Source organism: Pseudophryne corroboree, chromosome 1, assembly GCF_028390025.1.
Source record: "Pseudophryne corroboree isolate aPseCor3 chromosome 1, aPseCor3.hap2, whole genome shotgun sequence".
Lineage (NCBI taxonomy): Eukaryota > Metazoa > Chordata > Amphibia > Anura > Myobatrachidae > Pseudophryne > Pseudophryne corroboree.
Genome location: NC_086444.1, coordinates 623,498,712 through 623,521,218, shown reverse-complemented (window position 1 = coordinate 623,521,218; position 22,507 = coordinate 623,498,712). Strand labels below are relative to the sequence as shown.

Below are 22,507 nucleotides of genomic sequence, written 5' to 3'. Positions count from 1 at the left end.
CCCAGGAACAATAGACGTGTCATAGGAACCAGCTGTGACTTTGGACTGTTTAGAATCCAACCATGCTGTTGTAGCACTTTCCAAAATAGTGCTACCCCGACTACCAACTGCTCCTTGGACCTCGCCCTTATAACGAGATTGTCCAAGTACGGGATAATTACAACTCCCTTTTTTTGAAGGAGTATCAACATTTCGGCCATTACCTTGATAAAACACCCTCGGTGCCATGTACAGTCCAAACGGCAGTGTCTGGACTTGGTAATGGTAATCCTGTACCACAAATCTGAGGTACTCCTGGCGAGGATGGTAAATGGGGACATGCAGGTAAGCATCCTTGATGTCCCAGGATACCATGTAATCCCCCTCGTCCAGGCTTGGAATAACCGCCCTGAGCGATTCCATCTTGAACTTGAATTTTTGTGTTCAAGGATTTTAAATATAAAATGGGTCACACCGAACCATGCGGTTTCGGTACCCCAACCCGTGTGGAATAGTAACCCCGTCCTTGTTGAAGTAGGGGCACCTTGAGTATTACCTGCTGGGAATACCGCTTATTAATTGCCTCTAGCACAGCCTCCCTGCCGGAGGGAGTTGTCAGCAAGGCATATTTTAGGAAACGGCTGGGGGGAGACATCTCGAATTCCAGCTTGTACCCCTGAAATACTACTTGAAAGAAACAGGGATCCACCTGTGAGCGAGCCCACTAATTGCTGAAATTTTTTGAGACTGCCCCCCACCGTACCTGGCTACACCTGTGGAGCACCCGCGTCATGGTGTGGCCTCACAGGAGGCGGGGGAAGAATCTTGATTCTGGGAACAGGCTGACTGGTGCAGCTTTTTTCCCTCTACCCTTGTCTCTGTACAGAAAGGAAGCGCCATTTGACCCGCTTGCTTTTCTGAAGCCGAAAGGATTGTACCTTTGTCTGTGAGGAAACCTGGAGGTAAAATTATTTCTTCCCAGCAGTTGCTGTGGATACGAGGTCCCAGAGACCATCCCCAAATAATTCCTCACCCTTATAAGGCTCTCTATGCGCTTTTTAAGTCAGCATCACCTGTCCAGTGACAGGTCTCTAATACCCTCCTGACAGAATGGACATTACATTTATTTTGGATGCCAGCCGGCAAAATATCCCTCTGTGCATCCCCCATATATAAGACGACGTCTTTAATATGTTTTTATGTTTGCCAACTAGTATCCCTGTTTGACAGGGTCACCGACCACGCTGCAGCAGCACTATCTGCAGGTCTCAGTCTAGTACCTGAGTGTGTAAATACAGACTTCAGGATAGCCTCCTGTTTTTTATCAACAGGCACCTATTAAAGTGGCCATATCCTAAGACGGCAGTGCCACCTTTTTTGACAAACGTGTGAGCGCCTTATCCACCCTAGGGGATATCTCCCAGCGTAACTTATCCACCTGGCGGGAAAGGGTACGCCATCAGTAACTTTTTATAAATTACCAGTTTCTTAACGGGGGAACCCACGCTTTCACACACTTAATTTATTCATCTGATGGGGGAACAAAACACTGCCTGTTTTTTCTCCCCAAACCTAAAACCCATTCTTAGAGGTGCTTGGGTTAAAGTCAGAAATGTATAACACATTTTTTATTGCCGGGATCACGTCACGGATGTTCCTAGTGGATTGTGTATATGTCTCCACCTTGTCGACACTGGAGTCAGACTCCGTGTCGACATCTGTGTCTGCCATCTGAGAGAGCGGGCGTTTTTGAGCCCCTGATGGCCTTTGAGACGCCTGGGTAAGCGCGGGCTGCGAAGCCGGCTGTCCCACAGCTGTTACGTCATCCACCCTTTTATGTAAGGAGTTGACACTGTCGGTTAATACCTTTCACCTATCCATCCACTCTGGTGTCGGCCCCACAGGGGGCGACATCACATATATCGGCCTCTGTTCTGTCACCATATAAGCCTCCTCATTCCACATGTCGACACAGCCGTACCGACACCGCAGACACACAGGGAATGCTCTAAACGAGGACAGGACCCACAAAAGCCCTTTGGGGGGGACAGAGTAAGAGTATGCCAGCACACACCAGAGCTAGATATATATATATATATATATATATATATATATATATATATATATATATATATATATATATATATACATACACAGGGACTAACTGAGTTATGTCCCTAATAGCTTTTATATAATATACTGTATACAGTGCCAATTTTAATGCCCCCCCTCTCTTTTCCCTCTTACTGTACTGTAGAATTGCAGGGAAGAGCCAGGGAGCTTCCCTCCAGCCGAGCTGTGAGGGAAAAATGGCGCCAGTGTGCTGAGGAGATAGGCTCCGCCCCTTTTTCGCGGCCTATTCTCCCGTTTTTTTATGGAATTCTGGCAGGGGTATTTACCTCATATATAGACCCTGGGGCCATATATTGAGGTATTTTAGCCAGCCAAGGTGTTTGTATTGCTGCCTCAGGGCGCCCCCCCCAGCGCCCTGCACCCTCAGTGACCGGAGTGTGAAGTGTGTGAGAGGAGCAATGGCGCACAGCTGCAGTGCTGTGCGCTACCTTGGTGAAGACAGAGTCTTCATGCCGCCGATTTTCCGGACCATCTTCTTGCTTCTGGCTCTGTAAGGGGGACGGCGGCGCGGCTCCGGGACCGAACATCAAGGCTGGGCCTGCGGTCGATCACTCTGGAGCTAATGGTGTCCAGTAGCCTAAGAAGCCCAATCCGGCTGCAAGCAGGCGAGTTCGCTTCTTCTCCCCTTAGTCCCTCGCTGCAGTGAGCCTGTTGCCAGCAGGTCTCACTGAAAATAACAAATTCTAAGACTATAACTTTCTAAGAGCTCAGGAGAGCCCCTAGTGTGCATCCAACCTCGGCCGGGCACGAAATCTAACTGAGGCTTGGAGGAGGGTCATAGTGGGAGGAGCCAGTGCACACCAGGTAGTCTAAGATCTTTCTAGAGTGCCCAGCCTCCTTCGGAGCCCGCTATTCCCCATGGTCCTTACGAAGTTCCCAGCATCCACTAGGACGTTCGAGAAATCAAGTAGGGGCTTTTGTGTGACAGCCGCCAATTCTGATACTCGCCTTGCTGATGCCAAGGCCAACAACATGACCACCTTCCAAGTAAGAAATTTCAACTCAACCTTGTTAAGGGGTTCAAACCAGTGTGATTTTAGGAACTGCAACACCACGTTGAGGTGCCACTGGACGGCACAAAAGGAGGCTGGATGTGTAGCACTCCCTTTACAAACGTCTGGACTTCTGGAAGAGAAGCCAATTCCTTCTGAAAGAAAATCGAGAGGGACGAAATCTGAACCTTAACAGCCTAATTTCAGGCCCATATCCACTCCTGTCTGTAGGAAGTGGAGAAAACGACCCAGATGAAAATCTACCGTAGGTGCATTCTTGGTCTCACACCAAGACACATACTTTCGCCAGATACGGTGATAATGCTTAACAGTCACCTCCTTCCTAGCTTTTATTAAAGTAGGGATGACCTCTTCTGGAAACCCCTTTTTCGCTAGGATTCGGTGTTCAACCGCCATGCCGTCAAACGTAACCGCGGTAAGTCCTGAAATACACAGGGCCCCTGTTGCAACAGGTCTTCCCTCAGAGGAAGAGGCCAGGGATCTCCTGTGAGCATCTCTTGTAGATCTGAGCACCAGGCCCTTCGAGGCCAGTCTGGGACGAGTATCGTCTGTACTCTTTGCCTTATGATCCTCAACACCTTTGTGATGAGAGGAAGAGGAGGAAACACGTAGACCGATTTGAACACCCACGGTGTTATCAGAGCGTCTACTGCCACTGCCTGAGGGTCCCGAGACCTGGCACAATACCTCCGAAGCTTTTTGTTGAGGTGTGACGCCATCATGTCTATTTGAGGAGTTCCCCAAAGACGTGTTATGTCTGCAAAGACTTCTTGATGAAGTCCCCACTCTCCTGGATGGAGATAGTGTCTGCGGAGGAAGTCCGCTTCCCAGTTGTCCACTCCCGGAATGAAGACAGCCGACAGAGCGCTTACATGATTTTCCGCCCAGCGAAGAATCCTGGTGGCTTCTGCCATCGTGACTCTGCTTCTTGTCCCGCCTTGGCGGTTCACATGAGCCACTGCTGTGACATTGTCTGACTGAATCAGAACCGGTAGGTTTCGAAGAAGACTCTCCGCTTGTCGAAGGCCGTTGTAAATGGCCCTGAGTTCCAACACATTGATGTGTAGACAGGACTCCTGGTCTGACCAAAGTCCCTGGAAATTTTTTCCCTGTGTGACCGCTCCCCATCCTCGGAGGCTCGCGTCCGTGGTAACCAGGATCCAGTCCTGAATTCCGAACCGGCAACCCTCCAGCATGTGAGCACTTTGCAACCACCACAGGAGAGACACTCTGGCCCCTGGGGACAGAGTTATTTTCCGATGTAAGTGCAGATGGGACCCGGACCACTTGTCCAGAAGGTCCCATTGAAAAGTCCTTGCATGGAACCTTCTGAAGGGAATGGCCTCGTAGGCCGCCACCATTTTTCCCAGAACTCGAGTGCATTGGTGAACTGACACCCTTTTCGGTTTTAGCAGGTCTCTGATCATGTTCTGGATGTCCTGGACTCTCTCTATTGGGAGGAAGACCTTCATTTGTTCCGTATCCAGTATCATACCTAGGAACGGTAGTCTAGTTGTCGGAATCAACTGTGACTTCGGTAGATTTAAAATCCAACCGTGTTGCTGGAGCGCTCTCAGAGAGAGCGCCACACTGCTCAGCAATTTCTCCCTTGATCTCGCTTTTATCAGGAGTATGGGATAACTGTGACTCCATGCTTGCGCAGGACCACCATCATTTCCGCCATTATCTTGGTGAAAATCCTCAGGGCCGTGGAAAGTCTAAACGGCAACGTCTGAAATTGGTACTGACAAACCTGTACAGCGAATCTCAGGTATTCCTGATGGGGGGCATATATGGGGACATGCAGGTACGCATCCTTTATGTCCAGTGACACCATAAACTCCCCCTCCTCCATGTTGGCTATTATCGCTCTGAATGATTCCATTTTGAATCTGAATCTTTTTATGTACAGGTTTAGGGATTTCAGATTCAAAATAGGTCTGACCGAACCGTCCGGTTTCGGGACCACAAATAGGGTTGAGTAGTAACCTTTTCCCTGCTGGTGCAGGGGAACCTTGATTATCACTTGCTGTACACACAGCATTTGAATTGCAGCTAACACTACATCCCTTTCCGATGTGGAAGCTGGTAGGGCCAATTTCAAAAATCGGCGCGGGGGCACCTCCTCGAATTCCAGTTTGTACCCCTGGGAAACTATTTCCAACACCCAGGGATTCAGGTCTGATCTGACCCAGGTCTGACTGAAAAGTCGAAGACGTGCCCCCACCTGTGCGGACTCCCTCAGGGGAGCCCCAGCGTCATGCTGTGGGTTTTGGAGCAGCCGGGAAGGACTTTTGGTCCTGGGCACCTGCCGAAGCAGGTGCTCTTTTGCCTCTGCCCTTACCTCTGGCGAGGAAAGAGGATCCCCAACCTCTTCTGGACTTGTGCGACCGAAAGGACTGCATCTGATAGGGTGTTACTTTCTTTTGCTGTTGGGGAATATATGGTAAAAAGTTTGATTTACCTGCTGTAGCTGTGGCAACCAGGTCCGTCAGCCCATCCCCAAACAATACATCTCCCTTATAGGGTAGTACTTCCATATGTTTTTTGGAATCCGCATCACCCGTCCATTGGCGAGTCCATTAGGATCTTCTCGCCGAGATAGACATGGCATTGGCCCTAGAAGCTAGCAGTCCAATGTCCCTTTGATCATCCCTCATAAATAAGACTGCGTCTTTAATATGGGCTAGAGTTAAGAATATAGTATCCTTATCCATATTATCCAATTGATCTGTCAGCTCATCTGTCCAAGCTGCAATTGCGCTACACACCCATGCCGACGCAATTGTCGGTCTTAGCACAGCACCCGTATGAGAATAAATACACTTTAAGGTAGTTTCTTGCCTGCGATCTGCAGGGTCCTTAAGGGCCGCTGTGTCAGGAGACTGTAGCGCCACTTTCTTGGACAAGCGCGTCAGGGCCTTGTCCACAGTGGGGGGTGATTCCCAAATCTCCCTGTCCTGCTTAGGGAAGGGGTATGCCATATAAATTCTTTTGGGGATCTGCGGTCTCTTTTCCAGAGTCTCCCAAGCTTTTCCAAAGAAATCATTTAATTCATGAGATGTGGGAAAATTAATAATCTGTTTCTTTTCCTTAAAAGTCGGGGACCGAGGGTTCATCCTCAATATGCAACACATCCCTTATTGCCACAATCATACACTGAATAGTTTTAGTCACTCTAGGGTGCAATTTTACTTAGTCATAGTCGACACTGGAATCAGAATCCGTGTCGGTAGTAGTGTCTTGTGTTAAGGGAAGCTTTTGAGACTGACGGGCCCTGTGAGTCGGTCCAATCCGAGGATTGACCCCCTGATGTCCCCCCTAAGTCAGCCTTATCAAGCCTTTTATGTAAAGATGCCACACTTGCATTAAACATATGCCACGTGTCCATCCATTCCGGAGCGGCACAACCGACGGGGACACACCACTCATTTGCTCCACCTCCTCCTTGGAGAAGCCTTCCGCTTCAGACATGTCGACACCACGAACCGACACCCCACACACACAGGGATTAACCTCAAGGGGACAAAACCCCAACCAGGTCCTTAGGAGAGACAGAGAGAGTATGCCAGCACACACCCAGCGCTTAATAACACTGTGGAAAAATATGACCATATTTTTTATATATGACCGCTTTTTTATATAATAATATTCCAATTCCCACTCACTGCGTCGCCAATGTGCCCCCCTCCTCTTTTTTCCAGCCTGTGAAGTTCAGCAGGGGAGAGACCAGGGAGCCAGCGTTCAGCATGCAGCCTCTGTGGAGAAAATGGCGCTGGTTAGTGCTGAGGATCAAGCCCCGCCCACCCGACGGCGGGCTTCGGTCCCAGTGCTTTTTTTTATTAAAATGGCGGGGGATTCTTGGATTTACTGCCTCCGCAGCCTAATCCATCTTAACATGCCCAGAAGTGAGTAATATTGCTGCCCAGGGCGCCCCCCCAGCGCCCTACACCCTTCAGTGCTGCTCTGTGTGTGTATAGTGGGAGCAATGGTGCGCAGCTTACCGCTGCTCGCCTTACCTCATGAAGATCTGATGTCTTCTGCCGCCTGATGTCTTCTGCCTTCTCATACTCACCCGGCTTCTATCTTCGGCATCTGTGAGGACGGCGGCACGGCTTCGGGACGAACCCCAGGTGAGACCTGTGTTCAGACACCCTCTGGAGCCAATGGTGTCCAGTAGCCTAGAAACAGAGCCCAACCGTAAAGCCAGCCCTGCTTCTCTCTCCTCAGTCCCACGATGCAGGGAGCCTGTTGCCAACAGGACTCCCTGAAAATAAAAAACCTAACAAAATTCTTTTAAAACAGAAAACTCTGGAGAGCTCTCTGCAGTGTACCCTTTCTCCCCTGGGCACAGAATCTAACTGAGGTCTGGAGGAGGGGCATAAAGGGCGGAGCCAGTGCACACCCATAGTCAAAGTTCTTTTTAGGTGCCCTATCTCCTGCAGAGCCTGTCTATACCCCATGGTCCTTACGGAGTCCCCAGCATCCTCTAGGACGTAAGAGAAAGACTAATAGTCCATCAAGTTCAACCTGAATTATATTGCATTCCCTAATCTATTTAGGGTAAAGGCTATATCCTCGTATATTTGTTTTCGGTTAGAAATTTGTCTAACCCATTTTAAATGCATTGGCTGAGACCGCCATTACAACCTTCTCTGGCAGTGTATTCCATATGCGTATTGCCCTTACAGTGAAGAATCCCTTCCTGCGCAGAGTACAATATATCTTCTCCTCAAGCCTTAGTGGGTGCCCTCGCGTTTTGTGTAGAGGTCCCTTAGTAAACAAATCACGATAGCTCCGCATATTGCCCCATTATATATTTGTAAATATTAATCATATATCCCTCTTAGTCTCATGTCTAATGTAGACATCTCACCTAGAAAGCCTCTCCTCATAGTCCAGCGTCTCCAACCACTTAATCAGTTTGGTAGCTCACCTCTGAGTCTTTCAAGTTCTGTGTCTCTTTTATAGTGTGGTGCCCAGAACTGTATTGTACTCTAGATGTCGCCGTATCAATGATTTGTACAGTGGCAGGCTTACACGCTCATTCCTTGTCTCAATTCCTCTTTTAATGCATGCTAACACCTTATTTGCCTTTGTTGCTGTAGACCGACATTGTGTGTGTTGCTGCTAAATCTACTATCAATGAACACCCCCAAATCCTTTTCTAATGCAGTTTTCCCTATTTCCCTATGTTCCCCCCCATTTAATTGGTAGGGTGCCTGTTTTAGTCCCTAAGTGTATAACTTTACATTTTTCCACATTAAACCTCATACACCATTTCATTGCCCAAACTTCCAGTTTAGATAAATCGCTCTGAAGAGACTCCACATCTGACTTTATTACCTACATATTTTAGTATCTACAAAAATTTACACTGTGCTTTCTAGTCTTACTCCTAAACCATAAATATATTAAATAGTCCCAGCACAGAACCCTGCGGTATTCCACTAATTACTTTAGCCCAGGTGGAAAACATCCCATTAAATCACCACTCGCTGTCCCTGTTATCAAGCCAATTACTCACCCATGTACAAATAGTGTTTCCTATACTGAGCTCCCTTAATTTGAAAATCAGCCTCCTGTGAGGTACTGTGTCGAAAGCTTTTTCAATATCCAGATAAACCACATCTATTGTGTTACCCTGGTCCATATGGTCGCTTACTATCTCATAAAAGCTAATCAAATTAGTTTGGCATGACCCATTTCTCACAAAACCATGTTGGTTCTTATTAATAGCATGGGAGTTCTCCAAGTAGTCCTGTATGCTGTCCCTTGGTATAGTCTCCAATAGTAGTGTTCACTCTAGGTGTCTTTCACAGGGCGCTGCGCCCTGCCCCTTTTTTAGACACCTAAATGCCGCCCTGCCCGTTTGTGTGCGCCCTCCCGCCCTGCACTTTGCTGCGGACCCATTAACACACCGTCTCCCTGCATGAGACAGACCTCCGCGGCCCGTCCCGCCCGCCTCGTCCCACCCATCCTTAGCTGTCAGCCGCCGCAGCTCCCCTCCTCTGCGAGCAGACTATAGGTCTGCTCATGATCTGTAGAGACAGGAGGGCTGGGTTTGCCTCTCCCGCCGAGGCAAACCTAGCACTCCCTCCTCTGTGTACATCATGGATCAGTGTGGTGGCCATTTCCAACCAGCTCCGCGGTGTGTGAGGGGGAACAAGCACGATAAACTCCCGCAGCATCAGCCCCCAGTAAGTAAACTTGGCAAAAAAAAGCGGAGATCAAAAATGTTCTCTACCTGGTGCACTGTTTCTCAGTGCTCTCTACCTGGTGCACTGTTTCTCAGTGCTCTCTACCTGGTGCACTGTTTCTCAGTGCTCTCTACCTGGTGCACTGTTTCTCAGTGCTCTCTACCTGGTGCACTGTTTCTCAGTGCTCTCTACCTGGTGCACTGTTTCTCAGTGCTCTCTACCTGGTGCACTGTTTCTCAGTGCTCTCTACCTGGTGCACTGTTTCTCAGTGCTCTCTACCTGGTGCACTGTTTCTCAGTGCTCTCTACCTGGTGCACTGTTTCTCAGTGCTCTCTACCTGGTGCACTGTTTCTCAGTGCTCTCTACCTGGTGCACTGTTTCTCAGTGCTCTCTACCTGGTGCACTGTTTCTCAGTGCTCTCTACCTGGTGCACTGTTTCTCAGTGCTCTCTACCTGGTGCACTGTTTCTCAGTGCTCTCTACCTGGTGCACTGTTTCTCAGTGCTCTCTACCTGGTGCACTGTTTCTCAGTGCTCTCTACCTGGTGCACTGTTTCTCAGTGCTCTCTACCTGGTGCACTGTTTCTCAGTGCTCTCTACCTGGTGCACTGTTTCTCAGTGCTCTCTACCTGGTGCAATGTTTCTCAGTGCTCTCTACCTGGTGCAATGTTTCTCAGTGCTCTCTACCTGGTGCAGTGCGCCTCAGTGCTCTCTACCTGGTGCAGTGCGCCTCCGTGCTCTCTACCTGGTGCAGTGCGCCTCAGTGCTCTCTACCTGGTGCAGTGCGCCTCAGTGCTCTCTACCTGGTGCAGTGCGCCTCAGTGCTCTCTACCTGGTGCAGTGCGCCTCAGTGCTCTCTACCTGGTGCAGTGCGCCTCAGTGCTCTCTACCTGGTGCAGTGCGCCTCAGTGCTCTCTACCTGGTGCAGTGCGCCTCAGTGCTCTCTACCTGGTGCAGTGCGCCTCAGTGCTCTCTACCTGGTGCAGTGCGCCTCCGTGCTCTCTACCTGGTGCAGTGCGCCTCCGTGCTCTCTACCTGGTGCAGTGCGCCTCAGTGCTCTCTACCTGGTGCAGTGCGCCTCAGTGCTCTCTACCTGGTGCAGTGCGCCTCAGTGCTCTCTACCTGGTGCAGTGCGCCTCAGTGCTCTCTACCTGGTGCAGTGCGCCTCAGTGCTCTCTACCTGGTGCAGTGTGTATACCGTGCTCTGAATGGCGCAAAGTGTGGAATATGCTCTGCCTGGCGCAATATGTATAACGTGCTTTACCTGTCGCAGTGTGTATAGGAGGTTCTACCGCAGGCATGTCCAAATTACAGCCCTCCAGCTGTTGAGAAACTACACACCCCAGCATGCCCTGACACAGCTTTAGCATTCTCTGACAGCAAAACTGTCAGGGCATGCTGGGATATGTAGTTTCACAACAGCTGGAGGGCCGCAGTTTGGACATGCCTGTTCTACCTGGTGCAGTATGTATTAGCTGCACTACTGTGTGGTGTAATGTGAATTGCCACTATTATGTGGCCATGCCCCTTTCCCACGAAAAACAACGCCCCTAAATTTTTGCTGCGCACTGTCCATTCTTTATCATGTGGGAGGACCAAGTATAGTATGTACCGAATTTTGCCCTTCTAACTGAAAAATGTGCCCTCCCGAATGAAAAATGTGCCCTACCCATGATCAGCACCCTGCCCTAAAAAAAATCCTAGAGTGAACACTACAATAGTTTCCCCACTATTGATGTCAGACTAACGGGTCTATACCCGGATGAAGTTTAATACCCTTTTTAAATATTGAGCCTACATCCGCTATACGCCAGTCCTTTGGTACCATGCCTGATCTAAGTGACTCAGCCTTCAACATGTCTTGATCACTGCTGGTCACAGTGATTGGACACCGACCACAGACCATACATAAGTGAACTTGTAAAACTATAGTATGTAAAATATTTTAAATATATACCTCATCGCTGCCTTACCAACATTAACCTATCATTTTTTATTATATAGATTTAAAATACACACTATAGTATATTGGACCCGCCCATACCATCTGTTCCAGCTACTCTATACCATCCACCTCACTCCATTCTGTGAGGGTGTAAATATATTAAAGCTAACAGTTTTATAGTTTAATTTTGGGAACCTTTTTGATTGTTTTTTTTAGATATTTTTTTTTAACACATTGTTAACATTCGCTAGTTACATTTTATTAAGCTTTCTTAAACATATTTGGGGGGGGGTCGGGGGAGATTAAAATCTTATAGCAACCCCAAACTTCCGTCTAAAGTGACGGTAGATCGAGGGGCGATGTTCAAATGCCCCCAGTTATTGCACCCATTACAGTCGGGTTTAGGCGTGCAGAGCACCTAAACCAGACTAAAGTAATGACTGAGTGTGAAAAGACTTCTCTTTACACGCATTCCAAGTGGCTACCCCCCTAGGGGTAGCGAGCTGAAAATAACTTGTCACACCTGCAGGCAGCAACATTAGCTGCAGGCAGGGCGTGATTGCAGAAGGGAGGGGGGGTTGGTCATTTGAATCCAGCCCATGGAACAAGATTTAAATAGCTATTTACATAATTTCATTAAAAACGACCATTTGAGACATTTCCGTTTAAAAAAAAAAAAAAAAAAAATTTTATATATATATATATATATATATATATATATATATATATATATATAAAAAATTTTTATACAGGTTGAGTATCCCTTATCCAAAATGCTTGGACCAGAAGCATTTTGGATATTGGATTATTCCGTATTTTGGAATAATTGCATACCATAATGAGATGATATGGCGATGGGACCCAAATCTAAGCACAGAATGCATTTATGTTTCATATATACCTTGTACACAGCCTGAAGGTCATTTAATACAATATTTTTAATAACTGTGTATTAAACAAAGTTTGTGTACACTGACCCATCAGAAAACAAAGGTTTCACTATCTCACTCCAAAAATTCCATATTTCGGAATAATTGGATATGGGATACTCAACCTGTAGCAAGTTAAGTGGTTAACTGTTGCACATGCATAGAAAAAAAGCTCTAAAAACTGATGAACACTTCCAATAAGGCATCCACAAAAACTATTAAGCAGCAGCAACAGGGGTATCAACAATGATGGATTCACTGCATGAGCTTTTCTGCTGTACCCATAATATACCTAAACCAACCCCACAGTACAAATGTTTTGTTTAATAATTCCATGTCTTACTAGGATTTGAATTAATCAGAACTCAGAGGAAATCTATAGAAGCAGCATTAGCTTGTACTACAGGCAGTTTGCACTGGAGCCATGCCAACACCCAAACCTTTATTGCCATATAAAGCTGACCATTTAAGACTCCCAGTTTAATATGGTGGAGACCGTTAGAGCCAGTTAAAAGCTGCAATCTAATTTCATTGAAGCTTCTGACTGGTCCTCTAGCACAGTCTGTCACAGCTTCAGTTTTGTACAGAGAGGAGAACTATATGGTGCAGCACCATTCATGGGTTGTACTGAAGCTTTAAAACCAGGAGTGAAATGTAATAGCCTGCGAGTTGCTGGCTGTGTGGGGCTTTGTGCAAGGCTGCCCATATTTTTAAAGCAGCAATCGTTTACACTGCAAAACCAACCTAGTGTCATTTTTGTCGCTTTAAAAATACAGGCAGCCTTGCACAAAGTCCTGCAACTCTGGCAACTCAGAGACTAACACATTTCACCTTAGAAGTGAGGGTGCTGTAGTCTCAGTAAAACAAGGTTTGGTCTGCCCAGTGTATTATGGCAAGCCTGTTTTAGCATTGGAACTATGATACACAGTAAAGTGTAGCTCGCCAATACACGTCAATTTTTCATCATAATTCCATCTACACTAGAATTCATATCAGCCACTCTGTTTTGGGTGCAAATCCACAAAGGTATATACTGACACTTTTGGAAGACTAAAGTATTTACCTGTTATGTTAATAATTTCCTGCACTTCAGGTGAAGTCAAGAACTTGCATATGTACTGTCCAGAGCTTGCTGCGTTAACATCGCTAATACTAGAAAAAGAAAACATTATAGCATGTGGCATTATTATAACAGAACAAGAGGCAGAAGAAACAGTCAAGTGGATTGTTTTACTTTGTACAGAGGACAGACAGGAATTTAGGTCACAGAAAAAGGAATTCTAAAGCTTCTAATCCCTCAAGAGGATGCAGCTTGTTTGATGGCACATCTCTCGATAGAGCGCAGTGCCACCACCTCCGCCTGACACTGATGTTAATGTGTGCAGCGGCTGACTGCACAGACACAAAACGTTTCTGCCTCTGACAGAGAATATTAGGAGTACAATGTATACACACAAATACACAGAAGACAAATCAATTAGGTCAAAAACTATTTTTTGTGGAAAGAATACACAAGATGTAATCAGGGATTAAAATGTATTCCCCACAGCTGCACAGAAAAGGGATGATTAAAAAGGTGTATATCAGCGAGTAGCTTACGTAAAAATAAGAATTTACTTACCGATAATTCTATTTCTCATAGTCCGTAGTGGATGCTGGGAACTCCGAAAGGACCATGGGGAATAGCGGCTCCGCAGGAGACTGGGCACAAAAGTAAAAGCTTTAGGACTATCTGGTGTGCACTGGCTCCTCCCCCTATGACCCTCCTCCAAGCCTCAGTTAGAATACTGTGCCCGGACGAGCGTACACAATAAGGAAGGATTTTGAATCCCGGGTAAGACTCATACCAGCCACACCAATCACACCGTACAACCTGTGATCTGAACCCAGTTAACAGCATGATAACAGAGGAGCCTCTGAAAGATGGCTCACAACAATAATAACCCGATTTTTGTAACTATGTACAAGTATTGCAGACAATCCGCACTTGGGATGGGCGCCCAGCATCCACTACGGACTATGAGAAATAGAATTATCGGTAAGTAAATTCTTATTTTCTCTGACGTCCTAGTGGATGCTGGGAACTCCGAAAGGACCATGGGGATTTCACCAAAGCTCCCAAACGGGCGGGAGAGTGCGGATGACTCTGCAGCACCAATTGAGAGAACTCCAGGTCCTCCTTAGCCAGGGTATCAAATTTGTAGAATTTTACAAACGTATTTGCCCCTGACCAAGTAGCTGCTCGGCAAAGTTGTAAAGCCGAGACCCCTCGGGCAGCCGCCCAAGATGAGCCCATCTTCCTTGTGGAGTGGGCATTTACAGATTTTTGGCTGTGGCAGGCCTGCCACAGAATGTGCAGGCTGAATTGTACTACAAATCCAACGAGCAATAGTCTGCTTAGAAGCAGGAGCACCCAGCTTGTTGGGTGCATACAGGATAAACAGCGAGTCAGATTTTCTGACTCCAGCCGTCCTGGAAACATATTTTCAGGGCCCTGACAACGTCTAGCAACTTGGAGTCCTCCAAGTCCCTAGTAGCCGCAGGCACCACAATAGGTTGGTTCAGGTGAAACGCTGAAAGCACCTTAGGGAGAAACTGAGGACGAGTCCTCAATTCCGCCCTGTCCGAATGGAAATTCAGATAAGGGCTTTTACAGGATAAAGCCGCCAATTCTGACACGCGCCTGGCCCAGGCCAGGCCCAACAGCATGACCACTTTCCATGTGAGATATTTTAACTCCACAGATTTAAGTGGTTCAAACCAATGTGACTTTTTGGAACCCAAAAACTACATTGAGATCCCAAGGTGCCACTGGAGGCACAAAAGGAGGCTGTATATGCAGTACCCCTTTTACAACGTCTGAACTTCAGGGACTGAAGCTAGTTCTTTTTGGAAGAAAATTGACAGGGCCGAAATTTGAACCTTAATGGACCCCAATTTCAGGCCCATAGACACTCCTGTTTGCAGGAAATGTAGGAATCGACCCAGTTGAATTTCCTCCGTCGGGCCTTACTGGCCTCGCACCACGCAACATATTTTCGCCAAATGCGGTGATAATGTTTTGCGGTTACATCCTTCCTGGCTTTGATCAGGATAGGGATGACCTCATCCGGAATGCCTTTTTTCCTTCAGGATCCGGCGTTCAACCGCCATGCCGTCAAACGCAGTCGCGGTAAGTCTTGGAACAGACAGGGTCCTTGCTGAGTACAAATAATATATATGCTAGTGCGCGACCAACAGCGGCTGGTAAGAGGAAGGTCAATTCCTCAGAACTAAACAATAGATAAAGAAAAATGTGTACCAGCGCTGGCTGTACAAATTAATAATAAATTTTTAAAAATACAATGACAATAAATTAAAATAATAATAATGATAATAATAATAAGGATGGTGTGTTCTTATGTAAAAAAGTAACAATTTATTTATATATCATATATGACATTACTAAAAAGAAGGAATTCCTTTTGCCAACACGATGGCAGTAAAATTAAGATATATCTTTATCTGGTAAAACTTTCATGGGTTTCACAATCTCCTATATTAGAATTTGTCCATTCCTAGGCTAGGACAGCCTCCCTTTATGCAGTTCACTGTGGATAGATAGTTACCGGGTCCCCACGTTGGTAGGCATCAGCTTTGGAGCAAGTCCATTTGTAGCTGTAGGGGTGCTGGTTAGACCGGTTTAAATGATTTGATTCAGTGATGGGAGCGAAGTCCAGAAGATGTGCCGAAGGATGACAAGGCTTTGGCGAGCCAATGGAGAGTGAAGTCCAGATTGTATAAATAAGCTCAACGCGTTTCACTGGTACAGTCCAGCTTCCTCAGGAGCATATGATCCATAGGTATGGGATCTCATATTTATACCCTGCTTAATGAACTCAATAAGCGCCATCTGTTTAGGTAATTATTAATACATAAGAACAACCATCCAAAACAATATAAAAATTCACACCCATAAGCATAATCTTAATATTAAACTCAAAATTATCTTTAATCATAAAAACGAGTATTGTAACTTCATTTAAAAGGAAAAGAATATAAGATAGTGCCGGTCACGTGACATGTCTCATCACGTGATCGGCCTGAGAGCAGTCCCATTGGTCCAAAATGGAGTGACAGCGGTCACATGGTCTCTCCCATGTGACCGTATACAAAGATCCCCTTCTTGCGAGGTACTTCCCTATCTCTAAATGAGACTCGGAACTCCGCCGTCTCATTGGTGATTCTATAACACCTGATATTGTGCCCACGTGACGCGCGTCATTGCCCGTCTTTACGTGAGCGCAGTAAGCATGCCGTGGATTCCCCTTCATACTAGAGACCCGGAAGTTTATAGGGTTTCCTCATTAAGGAGTTTAGGCCGCCCCAGGCTTCCCCTGTGTTCCACTAAGGATTTCCCAGGTAGTCATGGCAACCCGTTCAGCGTAACTGATCCATCCAGCTTAGATCGAATTGCTATGTCTCATTGGTGAAAGCTTCTTTTAGTGGTAAAGACAATGATACATAGAAAAAACATAGAAGATTTATAAAAGACTACTATCCTTCCCTTATAGCACATATGTACATATTCTTTATAATATCATAGATGTCATATTAAGGACTCACAAGGAATTACAGATTTTTGAATATTGTTGAAATTGAAAGAACAGACAAGATATTTATATACATTGAGATGTTAAATTTTTGATACACATATAATTCACTATGGTTAACACCCTAAACATTAAATCATATTAATTAATGAATTATAATCGTTCGTAGACCTAAATAACAGAATTCAGTTCTATAGCCTCGTTTAGTCCATCTGGATGTAGCGAATTGTATTTGAGCATCCAGAAGACTTCCCTACGGCATAGTTGATTAAACCTATCACCTCCTCTATCTGTTGGTATGATGTGTTCAAGGCTAATGATGGAAAGACAAGCAGGATTGCTTTCATGTTTATCAGAGTAGTGTCGTGAGACACTGTGGGTCTCTATTTTGCGTAATATGTTTCGGCGATGTTCCATAAAACGTGTGTGTAACGCTCTCGTGGTTCTGCCTACATAATTAAGGCCACAGCTACATGTTAGCACATAAATCACGAATTTTGAGTCACAATTCATGAAAGATTTGAGGCTATATTTCTCAGAAGAACCAGGTATAGAAATGTGTGTGGTTTTACGTTCCATGTGATGACACATGGTACATCTATTCTTTCCACACCTATGAAATCCTACTGGTTTGGTGGTTAACCATTCTGCACCACCGCCTCTTTCTTTCGTTACTGCTGATCTAAAATGACTGGGAGCTAAAATGGTTTTGAGGGCCCTATTTTTCTTATATATAATTTGTGGCTTATTAGGTAACAAACTCCCTAAAACATTATCCTGTTTAAGTATCCTGTAATTCTTATTAACAATGGTCTTAATCTCATTAGCACATCTATTGTATTTACATATAAAGGCGACTTCTCTGTCCTTAGATTCTTTTTCGGCATTTTTGTTCTTTGACGGGATAAGTAGGTCTTGTCTATCCATAGCTAAAACTTCCTTAAGGGCCTTATCTAGAATATGTTGTGGATATTCCCTGTTTATGAAAGAGTCTATAAGTTGATTGGCCTGTATTTTGAAGATGTCTATGTTGGAACAATTGCGTCTAAGTCGCATTAATTGCCCCTTGGGAATATTATTCTTCCAGGGGGCATGATGAGCACTTCTATAATGCAAATAGGAGTTAGTATTAACCGGTTTGATAAAATTGGATGTAATGATTATATTGTCTTTTATCTCGAGGGTCACATCCAGGAAGTTAACACGGTCCCTATTATAAGTGAAAGTGAAATTAAGATTGTGCACATTAGACTGTAGGTGCGAAACAAATGAATTAGCTGAGAGAAAATCCCCATCCCAAATAATAAAAAGATCATCTATGTACCGTCCATAGAAAACCAGGTTCGCCTCCCAGTCCGCGCCCCACACGCAGCTGCATAGAATCTTTTTATAAGGTAACCTTGGAGGACTTCAAACAACTGGTAGGACAGAATAATAATAATTCCAAATATTCTTCTAACCTTACCCGACAAGAGAGGAAAGCCATTAAAGAATTAACACAGGATACATCCATAATTATTAAAGAAGCCGACAAGGGCGGAGGCTTGGTAGTAATGAATAGGTCATATTACCTTAATGAGGCCTTAAACCAACTAGATAATACTGAATTCTACAAAGTACTCATTCGTGATCCCACCCCTAACTTCATTCAAGAATTGAAAACATTATTGGAGTCAGGGTTGGACAAGGGGGTCATATCCAGGGACGAATCACGGTTCCTATTACCACAATTCCCCACAATCCCCACATTTTATTTTCTTCCAAAGATTCACAAGTCCCTCACTGCACCACCAGGACGCCCAATTATTTCTGGTATCAATTCACTCACATCTAATCTTTCATTTTATATTGATGCATTTCTTCAACCACATGTACCACGTTTGAAATCACATTTAAAAGATACTAAAGACTTCTTAAACAAAATTCAACACATTCAGTGGAAGGAGACATATGCCTTCCTCACACTGGATGTTCAGGCTCTTTATACGAACATACCACATAATACTGGTCTCAAAGTTATTACAGATTTGTTACGTAAGACACAGGTTCTTGACGAACAGCATCAATCTTTTCTTATCCAATGTATTTCTTTCATTCTTACACACAATTATTTTATTTTTAATCACAAATATTATTTACAACTCACAGGTACCGCCATGGGAACCAGATTCGCCCCCAGTTACGCCAATCTCTACATGGGGGACTTTGATGACGCCCGCGTGTGGGGCGCGGACTGGGAGGCGAACCTGGTTTTCTATGGACGGTACATAGATGATTTTTATTATTTGGGATGGGGATTTTCTCTCAGCTAATTCATTTGTTTCGCACCTACAGTCTAATGTGCACAATCTTAATTTCACTTTCACTTATAATAGGGACCGTGTTAACTTCCTGGATGTGACCCTCGAGATAAAAGACAATATAATCATTACATCCAATTTTATCAAACCGGTTAATACTAACTCCTATTTGCATTATAGAAGTGCTCATCATGCCCCCTGGAAGAATAATATTCCCAAGGGGCAATTAATGCGACTTAGACGCAATTGTTCCAACATAGACATCTTCAAAATACAGGCCAATCAACTTATAGACTCTTTCATAAACAGGGAATATCCACAACATATTCTAGATAAGGCCCTTAAGGAAGTTTTAGCTATGGATAGACAAGACCTACTTATCCCGTCAAAGAACAAAAATGCCGAAAAAGAATCTAAGGACAGAGAAGTCGCCTTTATATGTAAATACAATAGATGTGCTAATGAGATTAAGACCATTGTTAATAAGAACTACAGGATACTTAAACAGGATAATGTTTTAGGGAGTTTGTTACCTAATAAGCCACAAATTATATATAAGAAAAATAGGGCCCTCAAAACCATTTTAGCTCCCAGTCATTTTAGATCAGCAGTAACGAAAGAAAGAGGCGGTGGTGCAGAATGGTTAACCACCAAACCAGTAGGATTTCATAGGTGTGGAAAGAATAGATGTACCATGTGTCATCACATGGAACGTAAAACCACACACATTTCTATACCTGGTTCTTCTGAGAAATATAGCCTCAAATCTTTCATGAATTGTGACTCAAAATTCGTGATTTATGTGCTAACATGTAGCTGTGGCCTTAATTATGTAGGCAGAACCACGAGAGCGTTACACACACGTTTTATGGAACATCGCCGAAACATATTACGCAAAATAGAGACCCACAGTGTCTCACGACACTACTCTGATAAACATGAAAGCAATCCTGCTTGTCTTTCCATCATTAGCCTTGAACACATCATACCAACAGATAGAGGAGGTGATAGGTTTAATCAACTATGCCGTAGGGAAGTCTTCTGGATGCTCAAATACAATTCGCTACATCCAGATGGACTAAACGAGGCTATAGAACTGAATTCTGTTATTTAGGTCTACGAACGATTATAATTCATTAATTAATATGATTTAATGTTTAGGGTGTTAACCATAGTGAATTATATGTGTATCAAAAATTTAACATCTCAATGTATATAAATATCTTGTCTGTTCTTTCAATTTCAACAATATTCAAAAATCTAATTCCTTGTGAGTCCTTAATATGACATCTATGATATTATAAAGAATATGTACATATGTGCTATAAGGGAAGGATAGTAGTCTTTTATAAATCTTCTATGTTTTTTCTATGTATCATTGTCTTTACCACTAAAAGAAGCTTTCACCAATGAGACATAGCAATTCGATCTAAGCTGGATGGATCAGTTACGCTGAACGGGTTGCCATGACTACCTGGGAAATCCTTAGTGGAACACAGGGGAAGCCTGGGGCGGCCTAAACTCCTTAATGAGGAAACCCTATAAACTTCCGGGTCTCTAGTATGAAGGGGAATCCACGGCATGCTTACTGCGCTCACGTAAAGACGGGCAATGACGCGCGTCACGTGGGCACAATATCAGGTGTTATAGAATCACCAATGAGACGGCGGAGTTCCGAGTCTCATTTAGAGATAGGGAAGTACCTCGCAAGAAGGGGATCTTTGTATACGGTCACATGGCAGAGACCATGTGACCGCTGTCACTCCATTTTGGACCAATGGGACTGCTCTCAGGCCGATCACGTGATGAGACATGTCACGTGACCGGCACTATCTTATATTCTTTTCCTTTTAAATGAAGTTACAATACTCGTTTTTATGATTAAAGATAATTGAGTTTAATATTAAGATTATGCTTATGGGTGTGAATTTTTATATTGTTTTGGATGGTTGTTGTTCTTATGTATTAATAATTACCTAAACAGATGGCGCTTATTGAGTTCATTAAGCAGGGTATAAATATGAGATCCCATACCTATGGATCATATGCTCCTGAGGAAGCTGGACTGTACCAGTGAAACGCGTTGAGCTTATTTATACAATCTGGACTTCACTCTCCATTGGCTCGCCAAAGCCTTGTCATCCTTCGGCACATCTTCTGGACTTCGCTCCCATCACTGAATCAAATCATTTAAACCGGTCTAACCAGCACCCCTACAGCTACAAATGGACTTGCTCCAAAGCTGATGCCTACCAACGTGGGGACCCGGTAACTATCTATCCACAGTGAACTGCATAAAGGGAGGCTGTCCTAGCCTAGGAATGGACAAATTCTAATATAGGAGATTGTGAAACCCATGAAAGTTTTACCAGATAAAGATATATCTTAATTTTACTGCCATCGTGTTGGCAAAAGGAATTCCTTCTTTTTAGTAATGTCATATATGATATATAAATAAATTGTTACTTTTTTACATAAGAACACACCATCCTTATTATTATTATCATTATTATTTTAATTTATTGTCATTGTATTTTTAAAAATTTATTATTAATTTGTACAGCCAGCGCTGGTACACATTTTTCTTTATCTATTGTTTAGGGTCCTTGCTGAAGCAGGTCCCTTCTTAGAGGTAGAGGCCACGGATCCTCCGTGAGCATCTTTTGTAGTTCCGGTTACCAAGTCCTTCTTGGCCAATCCGGAGCCACGAATATAGTGCTTACTTCTCTACATCTTATCAATCTCAGTACCTTGGGTATGAGAGGCGGATGAGGGAACACATACACTGACTGGTACACCCACGGTGTTACCAGATCGTCTACAGCTATTGCCTGAGGGTACCTTGACCTGGCGCAATACCTGTCGAGTTTTTCCCAACGGTTTATAATCATGTGGAAGACTTCTGGGTGAAGTCCCCACTCTCCCGGGTGGAGGTCGTGTCTGCTGAGGAAGTCTGCTTCCCAGTTGTCCACTCCCGGAATTGCTGACAGTGCTATCACATGATTTTCCGCCCAGCGAAGAATCCTTGCAGCTTCTGCCATTGCCCTCCTGCTTCTTGTGCCACCCTGTCTGTTTACGTGGGTGACTGCCGTGATGTTGTCCGACTGGATCAACACCGGCTGACCTTGAAGCAGAGGTCTTGCTAAGCTTAGAGCATTGTAAATGGCCCTTAGCTTCAGGATATTTATGTGAAGTGATGTCTCCAGGCTTGACCATAAGCCCTGGAAATTCCTTCCCTGTGTGACTGCTCCCCAGCCTCGCAGGCTGGCATCCGTGGTCACCAGGACCCAGTCCTGAATGCCGAATCTGCGGCCCTCTAGAAGATGAGCACTCTGCAACCACCACAGGAGGGACACCCTTGTTCTTGGTGACAGGGTTATCCGCTGATGCATCTGAAGATGCGACCCGGACCATTTGT

The 22,507-nt window shown here is 44.9% G+C and overlaps 1 protein-coding gene across 2 annotated transcripts in view; it reads right to left on the bottom strand.

Moving 5' to 3' along the window:
* BSG (basigin (Ok blood group)) overlaps positions 1-22,507 on the bottom strand; it is an 82,308-nt gene that overhangs the window by 10,571 nt on the left and 49,230 nt on the right. For both annotated transcript variants that reach the window (XM_063914477.1, XM_063914476.1), the window contains exon 3: positions 13,261-13,349. In XM_063914477.1, the coding sequence (XP_063770547.1) occupies positions 13,261-13,349 (89 nt within the window). The remainder of the gene's footprint in view (positions 1-13,260; positions 13,350-22,507) is intronic.